This window comes from Triturus cristatus, chromosome 2_1 (genome assembly GCF_964204655.1).
Source record: "Triturus cristatus chromosome 2_1, aTriCri1.1, whole genome shotgun sequence".
Lineage (NCBI taxonomy): Eukaryota > Metazoa > Chordata > Amphibia > Caudata > Salamandridae > Triturus > Triturus cristatus.
Window position 1 is genome coordinate 897,288,939 of NC_140581.1, and position 23,108 is coordinate 897,312,046.

Genomic DNA, 23,108 nt, shown 5'->3' on the forward strand with positions numbered 1-23,108 from the left:
GGCCCCCTAGAAACACAGCAATCTGAGAAGTTCCACAGCCGGTTTCACTCTGTCACACACAAGGGCCTAGATGGTCCGACCCCAACAGTGAGTCCGCCGTACTTCGGCCAAGGGACCGGGGCCCACACAGTGCGGGGCGTCGCCGACACAAGTCTGAGCGCCAAAGCACACGTCCAAAGTCCTCCGCGCCGCCGGGTCCCAGCCCGCAAAGCTCCTTTATCCTCCGTCGAGCGACGGGTCAGACTTCCTCCAGATCGTCAGCTTTCAGCACCAGGCCCAGCCGAGGCGCCCGGACAGCACTCCGATTCGCTCCGCCACCCAGGCTCTCCGTCGCTCCTCGAACTTTGATCGGACTTTTGGGGTACTTTCCCCGAGGCGATCAGGGCCAAAGCGACATCAACGTGCGCGCCAGGTGCTCCGCCGCACTCCTCTCACACGCTGAGCATCAGCGGGGGGAGAAAAGCGTAAGAAAAGGGCTCGAGCTTAGTCGGGCCGGAGGAGCTGCGGGAGGAAGCGTCCGCTCACCCCGCCATCTTGGCCACGCCCCCAATGCAAGTATTTTAGAGATCCTTCACTGTTGAGTCAGAAAAACAACTTGCTTCACAGACCCCGCACTGCATGATGGGAAGGATGCCTAGCTCCGGAATTCTTAAATAGGCTGAATTTTCCCTAGTTCTGCGGTTTTGAAAAGGGGTAGTACAGTAGGGTGTTCTCAGACAAATGTATAATGTATTAATTTGGCTAACTGAAACTATTTTTTAAAACCAAAAAAGGTTTTTTTTGTCTGTGTTTGAGGCATACCAAACGTGCACAGTTATTTAAATTTTTATGATATCAGAGAGAGTCCCAAGACAGAGAACTAGTGGAGACAGTTACATTTAAATGTTTGAGGGCTCTCTTTGCACCACAGAATGGCTCAAGGATACCTTGTAACACTTTATTCCACCCCTAAATCACCAACCTCTCTGAAAGTTCAAGGATGAAAGAATTATTAAGTTGAATGTGGTATTGCTTGATCTTCACTGGGCAACGGCAGCACTTGTAGTAGCATTTTTATTTTTTTTAGCAACAAGGTACCCATGTTGACTTGTGGAAATACCAGCACAAGCCCATCAGCCTTTGTGATCAGGTGTATACTGTGATCAAGCCTCCAAATGGCTGCATTATTCACAGAAAATGATGACCAACCATAAGGACAATCAAGTTACGAAGGATGTTGACATTATTTCTATCCTACTTCAAGATCTCTCCCCAAAGGCTCTATTTTTAACTGAAACCTGGCTCAACGCTTGCTCCGAACCTGATAGAGTGCAAACTCTGCCCCATGGGTATGTAATTCAAAGGGTAGATAGATCCACAAGCAAAGGTGGAGGAATAGCGATCATCTATAAGGACCACCTCACCTGCCGCCTACTTGGCGAGAATGTACATTTCCTTTTGGAATTCTCCTCTCCTCTCGCTCTCAGGCATTCTGATCTACCCTCCCCCCCCGGGTGCGGTTGGCTCCTTTTGTAACTCCCTGTTAGCAACAGCCATCAAACTAGCTAGCACATCCGCTAATTTTACGCTCCTCGTGATTTGAATTTACATTTCAATGATCCAGGAGCTACAGCAGCAGCTGAATTAGCTAATGACCTTGCGGCACTCCAGCTGGTGCAAAAAGTTCTTCTACCTACACATGAGCAGGGACATTGTCTTGACCCTGTGTTTTCAAACATGGAGAATCTCCAGGGAAGCGATCCTATCCCTAGTCTGACCACCAACTGGTGCCCTTAGCCTGGCATCCTCAAATCTCTACACCCCTCTCCCATCCCATACGGACCCTCATCCGACCCTGGTCCAAGTCCCCCAGGAAAAATGGATCCAAGAATTGCAAAAATAATAGACCTCAATCGGTCCCCTGCCCAGCTGCAATGTACAATAACTTCTGCAGCTGGATAGAGGACTCATTGGACCAGGTCCTCCCTAAAGCCCGGATCATAAAAAAAGAACGGCCCACAAAGATCGCCTTGGTACTCCGCCGAACTACGCACTTTGAAACAAAGTTGTAAAATATTAGAAAGACGGTGGAGGAAAGACTTTGCACCCGATAGTAAGATCACCTACAGAAAGGCTATTTGTAAATATAGTGCTGAGATGAAGAAAGCTCAGGCATCCTATGAGGAAAAAATCCGGCTAGCCTCCAATTCTCCCAGAGAGACCTTTTTATTTCATAAAAAGGCTCCTCAAAAGCCCAGTTCCTCCGGCTCCCGCAAATCCTCAGGGTACCCTCTGCAAAAAGCAGGCAGAATTTTTTGACACAAAAATTCAGATCATCATCAAAACACTCCCCTATATCGACCCTTTATGTATGAACTTTCCTCTCGATCCCCCTCCACTACACATCGTCTGGAGCTCTTTCCTCCGCTCCCCATGGAAACGCTCCTGACTTTAATGTCGACAGTCAAAAGTGGATCACCTAGAGACCCAGCTCCTATGAGCATCCTATTAAAGGCAGCACCCACTATTGGCCCTACGATCACCCAGGTTATCAACCCCTCACTTAGCACAGGAACAGTCCCTCCCCTCTGGAAAGGAGCGATGGTCAGAACCCTACTCAAGAAGCCCCATCTGGACCCCGCAGACCTTGGCAACTATCGCCCTATTTCTCTTCTGCCTGGGATTTCAAAAATCCCGGAAAAATATGCTAATCACATTCTTTCAAATTTTCTCAAAACTTTTAATCTAGTACACCCATCCCAAACTGGCTTCTGCCCTCGGCAGAGCACGGAAACTGCATTGCTAGCGGTGGTGGAGGAAAGCAGGAAAATTTTGGATGCTGGAGGCTCAGCGGCCATCATACTTTTGGACCTGAGCGCAGCATTCGACACAGTGAATCACCAAGTCCTGATTCACCATCTCATCAACCTGGGAGTAGCCGGTACTGCTCTAAGTTGGCTTTGTTCCTTCCTGAAAGGACAATCATTTCAGGTTTTTTGGAGAAGGCGTGTGTTCCAAACCTTGGCCTCTCCTGTGTAGGGCTCATCTATGAGCCCTACGCTCTTCAACGCATATATGGCCCCCCTAGCCTCGATTGTGGCTCCTTTTGGGATCCATATGGTCACCTACGCCGACGACACCCAACTGGTCGTAGCATTAAATCAACCCACACATTACTCTACGACTCTGAAAGCATGCCTCACGGAAGTTGTAAAATGGATGGGTTCATCCCATCTGAAATTAAATGGTGAAAAGACCGAGATCATGACCTTGGGCAACTTTGATAACACAACACTTAGAACCCTCTGGCCAGCATGTATGGGCCCGGCACCCACACCCAAGTCAGAAATGAAGAGCCTGGGCATCTGGTAAGACCGTAATTTGACTTTCAAAACGCAAGCTAGAAAGACAATAGCAACCTGTTTCGGCCAGGAAAGTACTTCCCCTGCTCCCCCTTGAAGCCAAGAAGACCATGGCGCAATCTCTCCTATTGTCTAGGTTGGACTATGGCAATGGGCTTTATCTGGGAGCCCCTAGCTCTGTGATCAATAAACTGCAGATGGCCCAGAACTGCGCAGCCAGATTGCGGACGGGAACTCCCAAATTCCTGTCCGCAAAACCAGCCCTCCGCCTACTACACTGGCTCCCAGTGAAAGAACGAGTTATGTTTAAAGCTCTCTGTATAGTTCACAGATCCTTGCAGGGGACTGGTCCTCCTCTTCTCTAGGCTGTAATTCAGCCTTATAAAGCAAGGAGAGAACTTCGCTCGGATGAACTTCACCTAGTCAACATCCCTAGAATCAAACGAGCCAGAAATGGGGGTGGTCTCTTTTCCCTTAATGCAAGGCAGGCTTTGGAACGCTCTGCCCCTTCACCTCCGGAAAGAGACCGGTCATCTTGCCTTCCGAAAACAACTCAAAACCCTCCTGTTCCCTTGAATTTTGCTGTTCCATCTGATCATGAGTTTTGCCCAGCGCTGGGAGGCCTTCTGGTAGCCACGCGCTTTACAATGTGCTTTTCATTTCATTTCTCCTATTCAAGTGATGCAAAACGTTTTTTTAAACAATTTTTTGCTTAATGAATCCTAGCATATGTTCTTTATCAACCTCCTGTCTTCTGTGATCGGATGCTTTTTTTTTTTTAAATCAAACTTTTGCAAATGTTATAAAGCAAGTTAATTTGCAGTGCGTTTAGACCACATTCACCGCACATGCGGTATATACACAAAAAGGGAAACCTTGTTTTAGCAGGTAAAAAAGATGGTACTTCAGAAGATCCCCAGCGGACCTGGGTGACTGTAGTGTTGGGAGTGAACCCCTGTGGGCGATACTAAAAATTTATACAAATATAGACACACAATATATAGAACAGACAAATCAACAGATAATACAGTGCCATCAACCCCTGGTATCACTCCTTTTTTTGATAAAAGAGTTTTATACTGCACAAATTTGACCCCAGGGTATCAGAGTGCTTTACATGAGTGCCAGTTATGTTACAGATGTATACATACATTTTTGGTAGGCACAGGGAGATGAATTGATTTGCCTAGAATCACAGGATGTTGTGCGTCACTGCCGAGACTCAAACCCAGTTCCCCAGCGTCAAAGTTGACCACTGTAGCTGTTAGGCCACATCGTATGAAGCTATAGGTTTGGTATCTGTAATTCTGCCATGATCTTAATATCTTCTGTTGCTTTTTGGGCACACCCTGGCATGGTATACCTCTCGCTCCATAAGGGTGCAGCAATTCATCTCCCACTCATCATTCCTGTAGCTTTGGGCCTCTCTTGAGCTCCATTCGTATGCTATATTTCTTTTAGCTACTACACAACCCACCCTTACAATGGCTGTACCATGGACAGTCTTCCTCCTCAAGCTAGTCAGTATGGCCAACTTAGAATTGATCTACACTGATCTAGCTGGTGTGGTAGCCAAAATCCTCTTCACCTGGCCCTAAAACGGTTCAATGGCAAGACATTCCCAAATCATATGGAGGAACATACCGCTCTCTTTGGAGCATCATGTACATTCGGGATAGGGTCTACACCCCTATTCTACAACGCTGCATTGGTGTGAGATTGGCTATGTTTGTGAGATTTAAGCATCCACTGACTGAGTGCAGGTAAAGGTTGGTTCACAGCAAACAGGATATAGGCCATGATTTAATTTTCTACAGCACTGCTTTTGTCTAGTAGAAAACAGGAATTATACATTAATAGCAGTGACAATTACTGTATGTTACAGTAGGTATGTACTACTCACAATTGGACATGCCAAGCTTTGAAAACCACTCATTCAAATTATACATATTATATGGGCAATGTCTGTTAGCTGAGAGCACAAAGAAATATGTGAACAGCTTTTACTGAAGGACTCAAGCTTACCTTAAACTGCAGGTAGTGCACTGGTGGTGGTGTAATGACACTGTTGAAAGGGGCAAAGCGGTGTTCATACCGTACTTGTTCGCTGTCTAGCTCAAACTTGGGTTTTCTTACTTTGCCATCCATATCAAAAGCAATCATAGTCTAAAAAGAAAACAAACAAAAACAACCACTCAAACTACGATAGAAGGTAATGCATTATGATTTTGCTAATATACAGGCAACATGTTTTTTCTGTTCTACCACTGTAAAGACATATTACAAATATGGTTTAATTTTAACTTAACAAGAAGAAACCACTTAACCAATGGAATCCCCAGCATGCATCTTTCAAAGGCTCAAGTTCTTGAATTATCAAATCAAGCTGAGAATTATCGCATTTGTTATGTTACATCCTTCCAAAGACCCACTCTCCGACAGAGGTACTAGTGTACTTTACATAGAAGCAAACTTTGGAGATGGCGACCTCAGTTACATCTAAATAGATTGAAGGGGTACAGCTATCAGAACACACTGTTAAAAAAGCAAAGAAAATAGCAGCATGGTATCTTTATTCACTGCAGAGGAGGTTGGTCATCAGTGAGGCCAGTTGAATTAGTATAGCAAGGTGGAGGTTACAAAGAGGGATGAATTGGCAGGGGAGAGGAGACAGTCTGTGGACGGGGAGGTGTGGGATAGTAGTGGCAGGTATTGAGGAAGTTATAAGAGCCTATGTAGTTACCATTCAACTGGTGTTTAAATTGAAAGATTTTAGTTTTCTGTAAATGTTAAGAAGGTCTTTTTGACATCACATTTCAGCTGGGAGGGAGTTACCCATAAGGAGGCTGCTCTTGAAACGAACTGGGAGATGGTTTCATTAGTTCCTTTCTTTCTTTTTCAACTTAAGTCTGAGTATATCTTTGCTCCCTATGTGTCAATTCTCTCATGATATTTTCAGGAAGGATCATACATAGATGGGCTGTGATGAGTAGATGGCTTTGAACGCTATATATGTCAGTGTAGTCTTCATTCTGCCTCATGGTGGAGCCAAAGCAGTTCTTATGGTATGGTACCAGGGAGAGGTGATCGAATTTTCTGGCGCCTGACACTAATCTGGCAGGTAAATGTTGGATGTCAAAGGAATGTAAGAGTGTGGTCCTGTAAGCACTAATAAGGGTGGTACTGCCACACAATTGTTGGATATTACTGAATCATAGATCACTCTCTGCAATTCAGCTGTCACCAGGAAGGCTTTTAGATTTTGCAGTGACAGTAGTGTTTCTCTGGTTGATCTGAGAGGACGTTGATAGGCAGTGATTGATTCAGAGGCCAATGGACTTTCCTTCATTTGAAACAATGGGAGATGTTTGGCAGATTAAAGTTCATTCATTCTATTTGTATTGAATTTGAGTTGATGGTGCCTCCAACAGAGAAGAAATTCATTCTTTCCAAGGCAGAGTCAGAGAATATTCAACTCAACCCAGTGTTGTTCTTCAGACAGATTTTCACAATGTTTCGTTGAAGTCATTAAGGGCAGTTAATTTCTTCCATCCAGAATGGCATTAAATATCATTATCCCTATTCTGCATCACTTAATCTTCCTTTTCAAAAAGCTAGAGAAGAACAAGTTACTTACCTTTGGTAACAGGTTTTCTGGTAGATACTCTCTCTAACTGCAGATTCCTCACCTTTAGAATATCCCAGGCACCTGAGTGGATCTGGAAAATTCTCATAGTAATTACTCCTGTGGACAGACAGGTGTTGCGATGTGCACTTGTCAGTTCCTTTCTTTCAGCTTCCTTCGACACAGATCCTGCACTTCGCTACGGACTTTTTTTTGGTAGTTCAACAACTCAAAAAAAACCTTTACACAGTGTCCTAGGGAAGAAGTCTCCCTCATTGACAGTGGGTTCAAACCGTGCCAAGACTGCAGGAAGTCAATATCTGTTATAGATCCACACAAAGTGGGTCTTGGCCGCGGTCATATTACTAAGTCATGTGAGATATGTATCCTCATCCACTCTAAGGCAATCGGAGAGCACAAAACAAATGTCCCTAAACATAGAAGAGGATGGATTTTTTCTCAATCCAGCTAGGTGCTTGGGATACTCTAAAGGTGAGGAATCAGCGGTTAGAAATATCCATCAGAATAAAGTTACCTCATCTGCTTTTCAAAGAGCCATGCCATAAAAGCTAGGAAATCAGAAACTCTTTTCAGATTATTATGGTGTGACGGACAGCACCTATCTCCCAGGACTGTGCACCTGAACTTCGAGATGTCATTTAAAGAAATGACCTTCTAGAGCATAAATGGCACTACCTCACAAGCTCTTCTATCTTCAGCATATTTTCTGCAACAGAAGATCCAAGGTCAAAGTAAGGATTTGGGGAGGCAAAAGCGAATTGACAGAGGGACTGCAAAATCCATCAGAATCATTGCTACTGCTGTTACATAACATTTTCTTTTAATGGACAGCAGGTTCCAGATCACTGAAACACTTCCACAGTAATGATTAATCATTTGGATACAGGGCACACTTTTAACACAAAAGAAACACACAAGGCCATAAATATTGCATCACCATCTGGACAGTAATGTTTAGTGAAGACTGTGTAGCCACCTTGCAGATTTCCTACATAGACAACCTTTTGATGAAATATAGCGGCTGCTCAGCCTGTGCTACAGTGTACAAATATTGTATTCACGGAAGCTGGAGAGCTGTAGCGATGATTGTTCAAGGTGTGACCTAGACATCAGAACACTGACGATCAATTGTTAGTAGATCTTTACGTTTGTTATGTTTATTTTAAGTCGTTTGGGTAGGCAAAGCCTGGTGCCCCAGCTTCTTGAGGCGGGCTGTTACTGGTACTAAGTATTTGGTGAACATTTTGGCAACTGGTTAGAGGGCAAATAAAAGGACTTTCAATTTTCAGTGACCATTGAACATTATCAGTTTAAAGTATTGTTGGTGTTTGGGCTGGAAGCGTGTATAGAAATATGTGTCCTGAAGATTTACTGTCATTATTTCTTTCTCTTCCAGTAGGTCGATGACTTCCTGGATAGTAACCCTTCGGAAGAATTGTTTTTTCAGGAATTTATTTAGGTCTTGACCTCTGGTTTCTTTTTTCTTGAGGACGAATCTGGAATAAAACCCTAGACATGTAAGTAACACTCAACTCCACAGAGCTGCTCGCTGCCATTTTCCACTCTGTGTAACTCAGAGTACCACCTTCCCAGTCAGAACACCTCCAAGATCACAATAACGCTAACCATCTTTACTCGACTATCAGTCTGACCTCATATCATGCTGCATCACAGAAACCGCTACCTTACGCATCATAGATGATGCCCGCCTGGTCACAGATAAAAATGGGTCTTGCCTACTGATATTGCTGGAACTCCCAGGTGCCTTCAAGACTGTGGACCATCCCACCCTCATATTCACCATGGAGTGTCGAAAAGATTTCACCAGCAATCTCCTTCACTGGTCTTCCTACAACTTTTCCAACTGACACCTGTTTGTTCATATGGGCAGTTCCGGCTCCCAAAGGATCCCTACCACCTGGGGAGTCCTCAGGTTATATATTGTCACTTGGCATCTTCAACCTCTACATAGAGTCACTTTGTGGGACTACTCACAGATAGCCCCATTAAAATCCATCTGTCCAGGGCCTACCTGAAACTTAACCCAACTAAGACAGAATTGCCATTATTTTCCAAGAACAACAAATAAGAAGCAGTACAAACCTGGCTTAATGGGATGAACCTTAAGAGGTACAACCCCAACTTTCATTGAATTCCACTCACTTTAATGAACCCCAGACACCAACTTCACACTCTAGGAACTACATTTCCAAACAATAATGACAGCTTTGTATCAGCTCTCTCTTCTAAAGAAAGTGGAACAGTATCTTCCAGAAAGAGACTTCAGTACTGCGGTTCAAGCTCTCGTATCTCACATCTGGATGGTCATAACATCTTGCTCCATGGCCTCCCAGACACCACAATAGCACATCCAGGACCTGAAAAAATATGATCATGTGTCCCACAAACTGCTGGAACTCCGCTGGTTCCCCTTGCCGATGTGCACCATTTTGAAAACTAGCTGCATTTTGGTTTTAGGCACCACTACCTATCCTGCAGATAAGCTCAGCATCTCTGGTGGTTCTCAGTGCACCTGCAGCCAAGGCTCCCTTAGAATATAAAACATAAAAGAGAAAAAACAAGGTAACAGGCTTTTTCCATCTATGCAGCCAAGATCTGGAATATAGTCTCTATATCCATAAGGACCACCTCAACGCTGCTCCATTTTAGGAAAGGGTTAAAGACGCGCTTCTTTATGGAACACAATGGATTAATAGACAACAAAACCAGCTACCTCTTCTATCACTCATTGATTTTATGCTCATCTTTGGCTGCTTTTGGCAAGGTTTCCATTGCTGTCCGCTAGGTTTGCACTATAGAAATAGCACATTTCTCCATGAACTCCGGGGTGTGACTTATCTGGATAAGTTGCAATAACCACTGATCCATGGCAATTCTTTCACACGCAGACAAGACCCAAATTAGCCAACCTACATACCATGGCTGGTGGGCTGCACGCATTTATAGTATTTTGCATGACCCACTTACCTGATTGTAGTCTGCAGAAGAGTCCATAAGCCACTTCAACACATGAGTTTTGTACTGTATGGGGTTACAGTACATTTTGTCCTAGCAAGGTCTTTTTTGGCTGAATGTTGGGAGTAGTGTTCTGCCTCACCCACCCCCTAATAGGGATATTTTCCTCTGCGCCAGTGGTTTAAAAGACTGATCTATTCAAGATCTGTCTATTTGTTGATCTGAAACACTGAGCTTTATTTACGCAGTATAAGCAATACCGTCATACACTTTTTTACAGAGCACAATCAAAATCCTTTTTTCTCTTTTTCCTATGTTCCGCACTTCACTAATTACTACAGTTACCTGCACAACTTTTGGTGCCGCAGACCTCCTTGATGGAGCATATTCCTTTGAACACATGTGGAAGGTAAATGTCATACCAACAGTTTAGACTACATTAGCAATATACTATCCTCAAAGACACAACAAATAATGTTTTCTCAGTTCCAAAGATAATACCAAGCACTCTGCAATTAACTTCAATGTGTAAACCCAATTGAAAAATATGGTTTTATAGCTCCATGTTGTTAAATGCCTCCAACTGTTACTCAGCCATGCCTACTTTGATTTTTGTTCAGAAATAAATGATGGTGTGTCATCTTCACTTTAAATGCCATATGTGTGTTCGCTATTTTACATAAAATGAAATGAGACATTTGTAAAGAAAAGTAATTGTTGGAAGGTAGGATCCTTCTAGCATCATTAAGCCCACTTTTTGCCTGGTGTCAGTGTGTTTTTGACTAGTCTGACTGGGATCCTGCTAATCAGGACCCAGGTCACTATGCTTCTCCCTTAAATTTGATTATGCTAAGTACCTATGTACCTTCACAATTGGCTACTGGTGTACCCCTATACATCCCTAGTATATGGTACTGAGGTACCCAGGACATAGGTACACCAGGGGTCTCCCATGCGCTGTAGCATTTATTGTGCCACTCATGAGAGAACACTCAAACTGTGACTATAGTCCTGCAATTGCAGCCCGTGTGAGTTGGTGCTAGCACCTCTCACAGCAGTTATAAGTTTCCTTATATCTGAGGTCACTACACTTAAAACCTCTAAGTCACACCTCTGGCAGGTCTTTCAGCCCTGAAGGCAGGGGGCTTGGTTAGAAGTGTGAGGGTACCCATGCATGAGCAGGACACCCCTACAAACCCGGAGCAAATTCTCCAGGCTTTGTTAGTGTGGTTAGCCATTTTAAAAGATATAGTACACATCAGTCATTACAAGATGTCTAACTATATAGTGGCTGCACCAAACCAGGTCATGTTTGGTAGCAAACATATTGGAATCACACCCCAACACAGATTCCAGTGCAAGAAGTATGATCCCATGTACTGGCTTCCAGGGTCTGCCAGAAAGCCAGTGCTGCTGCCACCCCAGACACTATTCTGCCCTCCTGCTGCTGAGATGAGCTCGAAAAGGGGATGGTAGAACAATTGGGGAGAGGATGTAGCCTTACGGCTAGAGTGGTTGACGTTGAAGCTGGGGAACTGAGTTCGGGTCTCAGCAACGATGCTCAACATCCTGTGATTCTGGGCAAATCACTTAATCTCCCCGTGCCTAACAAAAAATGAACGTGTCCTTGTGTAACAAAATTGGTGCTATGTAAAGCGCTCTAATATCTTCGGGTCTAGTTCGTGCTATATAAATTACTCTTAAAAAAAATATTTATATATAGGTTTCCTGTCACAGGGAGTTGTGACCACCTCCCAGACAGGACCCCCAGACTGCTTTGAAGGGCACATTTGGTGCTCTCCTTGCATACTTCGGTTTCAGTCCCTGGCTCCCGCTCTGGTGCGAAACTGGACAAAGGACATGGGAGTATCCACCCCTCTGTCCAGCTTCGCCTCTGGGAGGGACCCCTTAGTCACCCTAACCCTGTTCCTAGGGTATTTAAGGGCTTACCTGTGTGTGGGTCCTCAGATTTGTCGTGTGACAAGACTCAAGCCTGAAACAACGTAACTCTAGGACTCTCTGGACACATGGACTTTGCCTGGAACCGAGACTGCTTCACGGAGGACTACTTCTGCTCTTGGTCTTGCTGTTCTGCAAGTCTTATTCGTCGTCTGTGTCTGTGCTTCTTCCAGGATCTTCAACAGACCTGTGGACATTAAGGACACCCAGAGTAATCTCCTTTGGAGTGAAGGAGTCACTCCCCTGTCTCTGCAGGCACCGCAATGCAGCTGACCGGTCTGCTGCTCCCGACATCTCACTGACTTCGAAAGGCTCAGCAACACAGGCGGTAGTTCTGCAAATCCCTCGAGGCCTGACCTGTCCTCTCAGCAAAGTTTAAGGCCAGTATCCCTTGTCGGAACGAATGGGACCGAAACCCTGTGCACTGCGTCGACTTACTGTTGGCAAGGCTTGTTGGCTATGCAGTCCAGAGATCTTCGGGGTACAAAAAGCTCTAGCCTCCAGCATCTTTTCCTGCCAAGATCAGCGTCCTCACCATATCCTGTGCATGGTGGGCCTCCACCATTGGTGAGCTGCTCGAGGTCCTCTTGTCGAACAAGTTAGTTACCTTCGGTAACGCATTATCTGGTAGAAAATCTAACTAGCTGCAGATTCCTTACATTTGAATTTCTCAGGCGTCAGGCTGGATCCGAAAACTTTTGCTGAGCAATATCCCTTGCGCGCAGCGTCAGGTGGGTCCATTCGGCTCCGAGTGACGTCGTCGGCAGCCTCGGTTATGACGTTGGGGTGCCTATAGAGGCACCACCCAGGTGCACGGACAACAGTACTTTTAGTTTTTTTTGCCGCGCCAGAAGCGCGGAGCCACGAAGTAACTAACGTAGTCGTGTGCAAAACTAGGGCCATGAAAAGGGAAGTAACCCTAGCCCTACAATATTTGTCCGCAACGCGGGGAGGCATGGGTGGGGCTGAAAGGAATCTGCAGCTAGATAGAGTCTCTACCAGATAATGCGTTACCAAAGGTGAGTAACTTGTTCATCTGATAGAGACTTCTAGCTGCAGATTCCTTACCTCTGAATTAGATAAACAAGTCATACCATCCTGGTGGTAGGTGCAGACCAATATCTTAAACTAGGAAATCCTGTAGGACCGAGCGGGCAAAACGCCAGTCTCTGCGGACCTGACCATCCAGGCAGTAGTACTTTGCAAAAGTGTGCAATGATGCCCACATTGTTGCCGGACAGATGTCTTGTATTGGGACACCCCGAGCCAAGGCCGTAGTCGCAGCCTTTCCCCTGGAGGAATGGGCCCTTAATCCCTAGGGGGCTGCATTTTTGCCACGGCATAGCAGATCTTAATGCAGAGAACGACCCAGCGATAGATGGTCTTTTTCTGCAGTGCGCTTCTCTTCTTTGCTCCCAGATACCCCACAAAGAGTTGGCCGTCCACCAGCAACTCTTTTGTGCGGTCAAGGTAGAACGACAACGCTCTTTTTGGGTCCAGCCAGTGGAGACGCTCCTCTTCCTTAGAAGGATGCGGGGGAGTAAAGAAGGTGGGCAACGTGATGGACTGACCCAGATGGAAAGGGGTCACAACCTTTGGTAAAAAGGATGCTTGGGTGAGAAGCACCACTTTTTGTCTGGAAAGACATAACATAAGGAGGCAAGCAAGATAACGCCTGCAGCTCACTCACCCTCCGAGCTGATGTAATTACCACCAAAAAAGATGTTTTGATGGTCAACAGCCGGAGGGGACAATTGTGTAAAGACTCAAAGGGAGAGCACATCAAATAGGTGAAGCCAAATTAAGGTCCCACTGTGTCATAACAAAGGGCGTAGGTGGAAAAAGGTGAACCAGCCCTATCAGAAATCTATGTTCATTGGGAGATTTGAAGAGAGTGGGTTGGTCTGGCAGCTGCAAAAAAGCAGACAGAGCAGAAAGTTAACCCTTGAGAGTTACCAAAGAAGAGCCCTGTTGGACAAGGGTCAGAATGAACAAAAGGACAGTAGAAAGAGAGGCAGAAAGAGGATCAATAGACCTTTCTGTACAGTATAATACAAACTTATGTCAACGGCAGGCATATACCGTCTTAATGGAGGGCTGCATAGCCGCAAGAATAATGTTACAGACTTCGGGAGGAAGGTCAAAAGCGATCAACTGTTGCCGCTCAATTACCACACATGGAGGCGCAGAGTTGACAGGTTCGGGTGGAGAACCCTCCCCTGCTGCTTCAACAGTAGATCCTCCCAAAGAAGCAGCCTGATCGGAGGATTGATGCTCATTCACAGACACTCTGGATACCAGACTCTCCTTGCCCAGTCTGGAGCCACAAGGATGACTTGGGCCCGGTGGCTCCTGATCTTCTTCAGAACCCTGGGCAGGAGTGGTATGGGCAGAAAGGTGTACAGCAGGCCTGAGCTCCACTCGTGACGAAAGGCGTTGCAGAGCGATAGCCACCTTGGAAACTCCAGTGCGCAGTACTGCTGGCACTACGCATTTTCTTCGGAGGCGAATAAATCTAACCTAGGTTCTCCCCACTGCTGAAAGAGACCTTGTGCCACCTCCGACTGGAGATACCATTCGTGATTCGCTAGGCATCGACGGGTAACCACCAGTGTTATTCCCTGCTGTTCCAGCCATGTCAAGAGACGCAGTGCCTCCTGACAAAGGGCCCACGACCCCACACCGCCCTGCTTGTTGCAGTACCACATAGCAGTGGTGTTATCTGTGAACACCTGCACTAACTTCCCCTTGACAGAGGGAAGAAATGCTTTTAATGCCAGTCGAATCGCTCGGAGCTCCAACAAATGTATGTGGAGCCCCGTCTTCGCCGAACACCAGTGTCCCCTGAGCTCCACCTCTCTCAGATGGCCACCCCATCCCAGAAGTGACGCATCTGTCACAACTGAAATCCGGTTGGGGAAGGGAGAGGGGTCTACCACTGACCCAATCGCGGTGCGTCAACGACCAGTGCAGATCTCTCGCAGTTCCGTCCGAGATCTGGACCATGTCTGTGAGATTTCCTCGATGCTGTGCCCATTGGAACTTCAGGTTCCACTGCAGAGCCCGCATACGCCACCTGGCATGCTTTACCAACAAGATCCAGGAGGCCAAGATGTCCAACAGCCTCAGAGTCAGTCTCACCAAAATCCAGGAGAGTCGGAAACATCGGAATCATAACCCGAATACCCTGGACTCGCTGCTCGGGAGGATTGGCCCGAAACTGCACCGTGTCAAGAACAGCTCCAATGAAAGGGGGCATCAAAAAAGGAGTCAGGTGTGACTTCAGCACGTTCATAGAGAACCCCAGTGAATAAAGGAGGTTCACTGTAGACTGAAGGTGGGAGATGACTGCCTGGGGCGAGGACGCCTTCAACAGCCAATCGTCGAGGTAGATGAAGATTGACACCCCTAACCTGCGCAGATGAGCTGAGACCACTGCCCTCACCTTAGTGAACACCAGATGGCCACTGGTAAGGCTGAAGGGGAACACGGTAAACTGAAAGGGCTCGCGACCTAACTTGAACCGCAGGTAATGCCTGTGGCCCGGCAGGATGGGGATGTGAAAATATGTGTCCTGCAGGTCCAACGCTACCATCCAGTCTTCTTGGTCGAGGGCAGACAAGACCTGAGCCATAGTGAGCATCTTAAACTTTTCCTTCTTGAGGAAGAGAATGACGGTTGCATGATTCAAAATGGGCTGCAATCCTTTGTTCTTCTTCGGAATCAGAAAGTAGCGGGAATAACAGCCACTGTCTACTTCTGAAACTGGAACCCGTTCTATAGCTCCCTTGGCCAAGAGAGCTGTAACTTCCTCTTGGAGCAACCTTAAATGATCCTCCATCAGCCGTTCCCGATTTGGCAGAATGAGAGGAGGAAAGGCAAAAAATAGCCCTCCTGGACGATCTGCAAGACCCCCTTGTCCGATGCTAAGGATTTCCAGTGGGGGAGATGACGACAAATTCTCCCACCGCCTGGAGTAGTGTGGTCCTGCAGAATCAGCCTAGGAGTGCTTGGAGGCTGCAGCTGCAGAGGGCAGTATGGCAGACGTCTTCTGGCCTCCATTCCTTGATCCTAATGCACTGCGTCCGCATCTACGTCCTCTCACGGTCTGTGCATGATGGTGGCTGGGATATCGCTGATGCGGCTGGAAACCTCTTCCGTTGCCAGGTAAGGGGCTGGCTATGAGGAGAGGCCCAAGGATCTGGCCATAGTTAGATTTCTTGAACCTGACCAGTGCAGAGTCTGCCTTTTCCGCCAAAAACACGGGTTCCATCAAAGGGCATGTCTATCAGATTAGATTGGACATCGCCAGAGAAGCCAGTTGTTCTAAGCCAGACGTGGCACCTGAAGGCAACCATTGTTGAAATCTTTCTGCCCAGTGAATTTGTCGTATCTAGGCCTTGCTGCATCTCTCCCATCCTTGACTGCTTGGGAGAGTACAGCCCAGGCCTCCTCCGGGACCTGTGGCAGCACTTGCGCAACTGTCTCTCAAAGGGAATGGGAGAAAAGGCCCAATAAGCATGCAGTATTCACCGACCGCAATGCTAGGCTGGAGGAAGTAAACAATTTCTTCCCAAATGAGACCAGCCTCTTGGATTCTCTATCCGGAGGGGCGGAAAGAAACTCGCCCTGGGATGTAGAGGCCTGCACCACCAAGCTTTCTGGGGTGGGGTGTTGGCTGAGAAACTTTGGGTCACCCGGAGCCGGGCGAGGGCGGCGTGCAATCGTTCTATTCACTGGTGCCCCTGTGCTAGGCTTGGACCATGTGCCTAGAAGGACATCCGTAAGTGCCTCATTAAATGGCAAAAGGGGTTCAGAAGTGGAAGCCCCTGGTTGAAGCACCTTGGTCAGGGGATTAGTCCTGACCTGCACTGAGGGTAGCTCTAGTCCAAGGACCTCAGCTGCCCTCTTTATCACCATGCCATAGGATGCCCCCTCCTCCGTAGCCACTGTTGGTGGAGAAAGCATGCCAGTATCTGGGGAAGTGTCCAGCCCACTGGCTTCCCCAAGTTCCCCATACCAGTCCAAATTCTCCACAGAGACATCCTGGTTTTCCAGAGGGTCCACAGACCCCTCCCATTCCTCTCCTGAGCCTAGCACATCTACAAAGTGCTCGGGTGACAACATAGAACCCCTGGGTTCAATCGACGTTGGAATCAGCGTAGAGCGACGTTGTTCCAGCTCCATGTCGTCAGGGATGAGGATGGGGTTGCCGCTGCCGAAAGGCGCCGGCGGTGCCGCAGGCATAGACTTCGGGTCCGACACCAGGTGAGGTCGTGATGGCACGACCGGCGTCTTCCCGGATCTGGGATTGGATCTTTGAGGCCCCACCAGTGCCGTGACCGGAGCTGACAGCTTCGAACTCGATGGGGACCCTTCCGACTACGCGGGGCCAGTGGGCTCACCAGCGGGGTCGTTCTGCTCAAATACGCAGTGCATGGCCTCATAAAATTACTTTATTTGAGCGGGAGTCGCTCCGGCTCTCGGAAAGAGAGGGTGGCATCAAGTCGACTCTGGTTTCGGCTCTGCGGAACCGTGCCTGGAGTGTCGGTGCTCCTTACTTCTCTCGACGATGGACGTCAGCCGAGGTGAAGATGATGTCCGCTTGGACTTCTTCTTCTAATGCCTCTTCCCTGAGTGTCCCGAGGACCTCGAGTGGGAAGAAGAGAACTTAGGGTTCCGGGAGCGGTACCGCAACCTCCTCTTCTTCGATCGGGACCAGGCCCTTCGTGGAGTCTCACTGGAAAGTGTCGAGTGCCGGGACGCAAGGAGGCAAAAAGCGGCAGAGGGGTAGCTCTTCCTGGATCGACGCTTAACTGGCGCGGAAAGAAAAGAACTGACATCCGCGCCTGGGTGGTGCCTATATAGGCACTGCGATGTCAACCGATGCCGACAACGTCACGCGGACACGAATGGAGCCACCCGACGCTGCGTGCAAGGGGTATTGCTCAGCAAAAGTTACCAGATCCAGCCTAACGCCTGGGAAATTGAAAGGTAAGAAATCTGCAGCTACAAGTCTCTATCAGATACTCCTGTGCCTTCGGCCTGTGGCTCTTCTTGAGGGTCTTCTCCTGCTCCCGTGGGCTACCCAGCTAGCTCGGGGCCTGCTCTGACTCTCCTTCTTGTGGCAAGTCCCTTGGACCTTGCAGTTCCCAACATTACTCCTTCTTCGCTTTCCATGCCTGTTGCAGCTGCCAAGGCTCACTGGTGCTCCCGCCAGACACTGAGCCCCTGGCTCTCAGCTTCTGATGCGGGACAGCTCGTGCAAGGCTCCTGGTTATCCTCAGCATCACCTGGTTCTCACAGCTGCAGCGACAAAGTCACCGTCATCACTCCTGCACCTTCCGACATGAGTAGGCATTGCTCTTCTGTGCCTCCTGGTCACCTCTGAGTGGCATAGACTCTGTCCCCCGTGCTTGCAGGTTCTTCACTTCAAGAATCCCACCGGACTCTTGCATAGTCTTCGCCATTGGCATCTTTCCTGAAGTCCTCCATTGTGGTCTACGGCGGTTTCCGACGTCACTTCGCACCTATGCACGCGGCTTCCCTGGTGTAGGTATCCTAGTTCCTGGTTATCCACGGGTGGGGTGACTCCAATCTTCTTTCTTCCACAGGGTGTCTTCAGGGTCCACTGGGAAGGGTCCTTCTTCAAACTGCAACCGCAACTTTCCAGTTGACTTCTATTGAGTACGCCGCCGTGTTTCCCCTCTGCACACAGCCTCCGTAGGGTTCCTGGGTACTTACCTTGGGTGGTTACTTGTTTACTCAGCTCCTTTAAGTCTTCTGGTCCAAGTCCCGACTTTAGTCGCAGTTCGTATTCCACTTTTTTAGTATATAGGTTGGTCTCCCCCTGGAGACCACTGTATTGTGTGGACCTGTTTACAATTGAAGTATTGTTGTGTGTTTATATCTCCGGGTAGGAGATATACCAATGAGTTAGTGTCGTTGAATAAACAGACATTTTTATATATACACTGTGTGGTTCTTTTTCGTTTAACTTACACTATATGATTATCTCTGTTAAAACAAGCTGCTTAACACTCCTTCTGGATAAGCCTGAAGGCTGCTCTCCACAGCTACCACTTGGAGAGCTTTCTATGGTTGTCTAGAACCACTAAAATCAGGGTTGTCTGGATTAGTGCAAGGTGCTTCACTTAAATAAGTGTGCACCATACACTCCTACAGCAATCACCCAAGAAACGGGGCATCTCTGAGCTTAAACCCTAGAACTCAGTAAAGTCACTTCTCACTTTCCATTAAATGGCAGCTTAAATAAGCATTGAGAAAAGAGAAGTTGAGGGATTTTCTAAACATGCCATTATTTTCGCCTTGACTTAATGAAAAAAGGAGCTGGTTCCAGGCCTTTGCCCCAATACAGAAAAGGATCTGCCTAATGTTAGCAATTTGAAGCAATTTATTATCAGCTCACCATAAAGTTCTGTGGGGCAATAGGGCATAAAGCGGTCAGAGAGAAATGTAGAGCCGGTCTTATAGAACGCCCTGTAAACTACAGCCAAAGTATTGAACAAAATATGTTTCTCTATGGCAGCCTGTAGAGCTTCCTTAGTCCTTTTGAGATAGAACATCGCCAAAGCAATTGAAGGGCCAGTCGGACTGCGGTGTTTTATGCGGCCTGCAATTTTTTGATCAGTTATTTAGGTATACCCAGGTGAAGACTATTAGAATAGCCGAGCCACGATGTTATCAGGACATGGACTACAGTTTTTTGTGCCATGAAAGGAAGGCACTCCAAGAACTTCTTCAAAAATGTCATGTAAGAGATACATGTTGCTGAAATTGTGCTGACCTGGTGAAGGAAAGAAAAATCACTATCAATTTTCACTCCAAGGTTCTTCATTACCTCTGTGGAAGGCAGAGGCTATGAAAGATAATCCAGCCACCAAGCCAAAGCAGCGAACTATTTGTTGTAACTGAAATGGAGAATTTTCGTTTTGACCGTATTATATTTTAAATGGTTACTATTCGTCCAACTCATGACTTGGGAAAAGCCAGTTTTGAACATTTTCTTCAGAATTTGAGAAATTCTTGAGGATTTTCTTTTTCTTGTTCAACCTATGATGACTGAGTTTACAACCATTCCTACATTCATTGGCACAGAGTACACGTAATATATAGGGTAAACAGTTTGGGGATAGCAAATACCATGATTCACAACCTGTAAAACCTGACAAATGCACACGTAGAATAGCTTTGTAACATTGATGCTAAAACTGTGACTACCCACATGATTCTTTTGGGTTGCTTTACTGTAGAATGACCGCTCTAATAAGACACACATACAAGTTAATGTATTATTCGGAAGTATATCAAGCATTTTGCATTGATTACCTTGTACATCCCAGCACACATATTCTGGTATGCCTGGCTCAATGTAATCTCTCTGTTCAGTGGTCGAACTAGAAAAACAGAACACAACTGTCAAAATTGAAATGGAGAAACAGATCCATAAAAAATATAAACCACCAATAGTATCTATGGAATACCTGAAAGGTGCATTTCACATTCATACAGATAAATACACAACATTGGAATTGTCAGTCCCCTCTTACTTTTAAAAGGACAAACTGAAACCTTTGCTCTAAATACCAGACAAAGGGTTACCAGAAGAATAAATTACTTTATTGATTTGATTTAAATCATAAAAGAGCGGCATAACCACTAAAACACTTAAAATTCATATACAAGAAGCAGATTATTCGACAAGTTCTCATAAAATATATGATAAAAACTTTTTTTTTCTTTTTTTAAACAAGGTGCATTAGTGCCTTCAATCTTGTGATTTTAAGTCCAGCTGTTAAGTGCATTATTTTATAGGTAGAATGCAAAATAATTGGCTACTCATTGTCACTATACTTGCTTTGCCGGTGCAGATTCTCCATCGCTCTTTTCAAGTTTAGTTGCAGCTATACTCAAAAACTTTATTGCTTTGCATGCCAGTTGTGTTGTTGAACCTCCTAAGCATTTTATTGCGGCAGATCTGCAAGTCCTTATTTGTTCTCTTTTCAATATTGGACGCAACAGTTCTTTTCGTTTGAGTAATAATACTGGACAGATGCAAAGTAAGTGGAGTAACGTTTCATCTCCTTGCCCACAGAGACGACAGACCATTGAGGGCCAAGTCCGTTTCCATTTTGGGATTAGGTCTTTAGTTGGATAAACTCCCATTCTCAATAAAATCAGTTGCTGCTTCATGCGATTTGCGAAATGGTCAAACAGGTATGGTTGAGGCTTTAACGTTTTGTATGTTGGCAACACGATCCATGCGTTGGTTTTTGTAGTCAATGACGCTTTATCCATTTCCTGAGATGTCAGATTGATCTTTTTGTTGACTGTGCGTTTAAACTCCTGGTAGGATAGGATTGTGTGCCAAGCGTCCTCTAACTTTAAAGCTTTGATTGATTGCCTTAGAGATGGATAAACAGAGTTGTTCAATCTAGATTGCCTTTCAACCTCCAGCCAGCAGTAGTGTGCCAAAGACTCTTCTTCTGCTGCCCGCATTCTCCAATAGTATTTTACCAGCCCTCCTTGTCTTGACGGGATCTGTTTTTTTAACCCAAATTCTAGACTAATCTGTGCTTGAGAAATATGGCACGGAATTTTAAATAGATTTTTGAGGAGACTAGTTTGGGCGATGTTCAGTTTTGTTGCATCCTTTGTGTTTAGGAGTTCTGAGCCGTATGCGATCGAGGCAAAACATTTTGCCACCTTGACCTTTAATAGGTGGGATGTCGAGCAGTCACTGAGTTTGTTTTGCAGGGTTTTAAATGCAAATAATAGCTGTTTAGCTTTTGTTTTCCGCTGTTCTAAATGTTGCTTATAATTAAGGTGACGATCCAAAGTTATTGCCAAGTATTTATATGTTCCATCCTGGTCCAGGAAATTGTTTTTAATTGTCCATTTGAATTGTGGTATCTTTTTTTGTGAGATCGCAAAACACATGACCTTTGTTTTTTTAAGATTTATGTCCAATTGATTTGAGACTATGTATGCTGCTAGTTGGTTTATCAAACGTTGGAGGCCGCAGGGCGTTTGGGATAACAGCACAATGTCATCGGCATATTGCAGACTTACTATTCTCACGTACCCCAATTTTGGGGGGTCCCCTAGTGTCGAGCGTAAATTGTTATCTAAATCAGCTGTATATATGTTAAATAAACAGGGGGCTAGAACGCAACCCTGTTTTAGGCCATTGGTAGTGGTAATTTTGTTTGTTGAGGATCGGCCGTCTCCCATTTTTATTTGAACCCATGTTTTAGAGTAAAGGTTGATGATTGCGTTCAATAGGTTTGTCGGGACTCCCCAAGATTTCATTTTTGCCCACAGCGCTTGTCTGGGGATCGTGTCGAAAGCTGCCTTGAGGTCCACAAAAATGCATACAGAACTTTGGAGTTGGCGATGGCTTGATTGGCCAATAACGTGACGGCAGATAAATTTGTTAAAGTGCCCATTCCAGCTCAAAAGCCTGTTTGTGTATTGGGGATTAGTTTGATGCTGTCAACCCAGTCCTCCAGGTCTTTCAGCAAATTTGCAGCGTAAATTTTTGCCTCAACGTCGATGAGGGCTATTAGCCTGTAATTGGAAGGATTCGGCGGGCCCCCGATTTATATATTGGCTGTAATATACTTCCTCGCCAAGAGTCTGGGATTGAGTGGGATTCCAAGATATTTGCAAACAGTAATGATAGGTGATGCGACCAAAATGCGGGATCTTTTTTAAATAAGGCATTGGGCAAGCCATTTGGTCCCGGCGCGCCGTCAGACCTTTGTTTTGTATGACGTACAGTACTTGTTTTTGTGTGATCTGTAAGTCAGGACTTGTTTGACCTAGCCCTAGTATTTCGGGTAGTTCTCGCTGAGGTTTACCTTCTAGTTGTTTCCCTTGGGGGTTATTATGATCGTTCGAGTTTAATTTGCAAGTGGTGGAATCTAGGGCCTGGAAGATTGGTTTCGGTGTGTCGGCCGTCCGATGTTCTCTAATGAAAAAATATCACTAGAGATACTGGCGCCGACCCTTCTCGCCTCCAGTGTGTCATTTTTTACAGTGGTCCCAAGGGCTTTCAGAGTGTTAAACGTAGCCTTAATATGGGATCTCCATGCATGCTCGGTTATATCGGAGTTATGATGTCGATTTTTTCCATTTGATAAAACGTTGGTTTGGGCCCAGAA

At 46.1% G+C, this 23,108-nt stretch overlaps 1 protein-coding gene across 4 annotated transcripts in view; it reads right to left on the reverse strand.

Annotated features, from left to right (window-relative positions):
* The window catches only part of NAA35 (N-alpha-acetyltransferase 35, NatC auxiliary subunit), a 478,604-nt gene that overhangs the window by 102,304 nt on the left and 353,192 nt on the right, over positions 1-23,108 (reverse strand). For all 4 annotated transcript variants that reach the window (XM_085633095.1, XM_085633094.1, XM_085633092.1 and 1 more), the window contains exons 19-20: positions 20,272-20,339; positions 5,367-5,507 (exon numbers count right to left, since the gene is read on the reverse strand). In XM_085633095.1, coding sequence (XP_085489221.1) covers positions 5,367-5,507; positions 20,272-20,339 — 209 coding nt within the window. The remainder of the gene's footprint in view (positions 1-5,366; positions 5,508-20,271; positions 20,340-23,108) is intronic.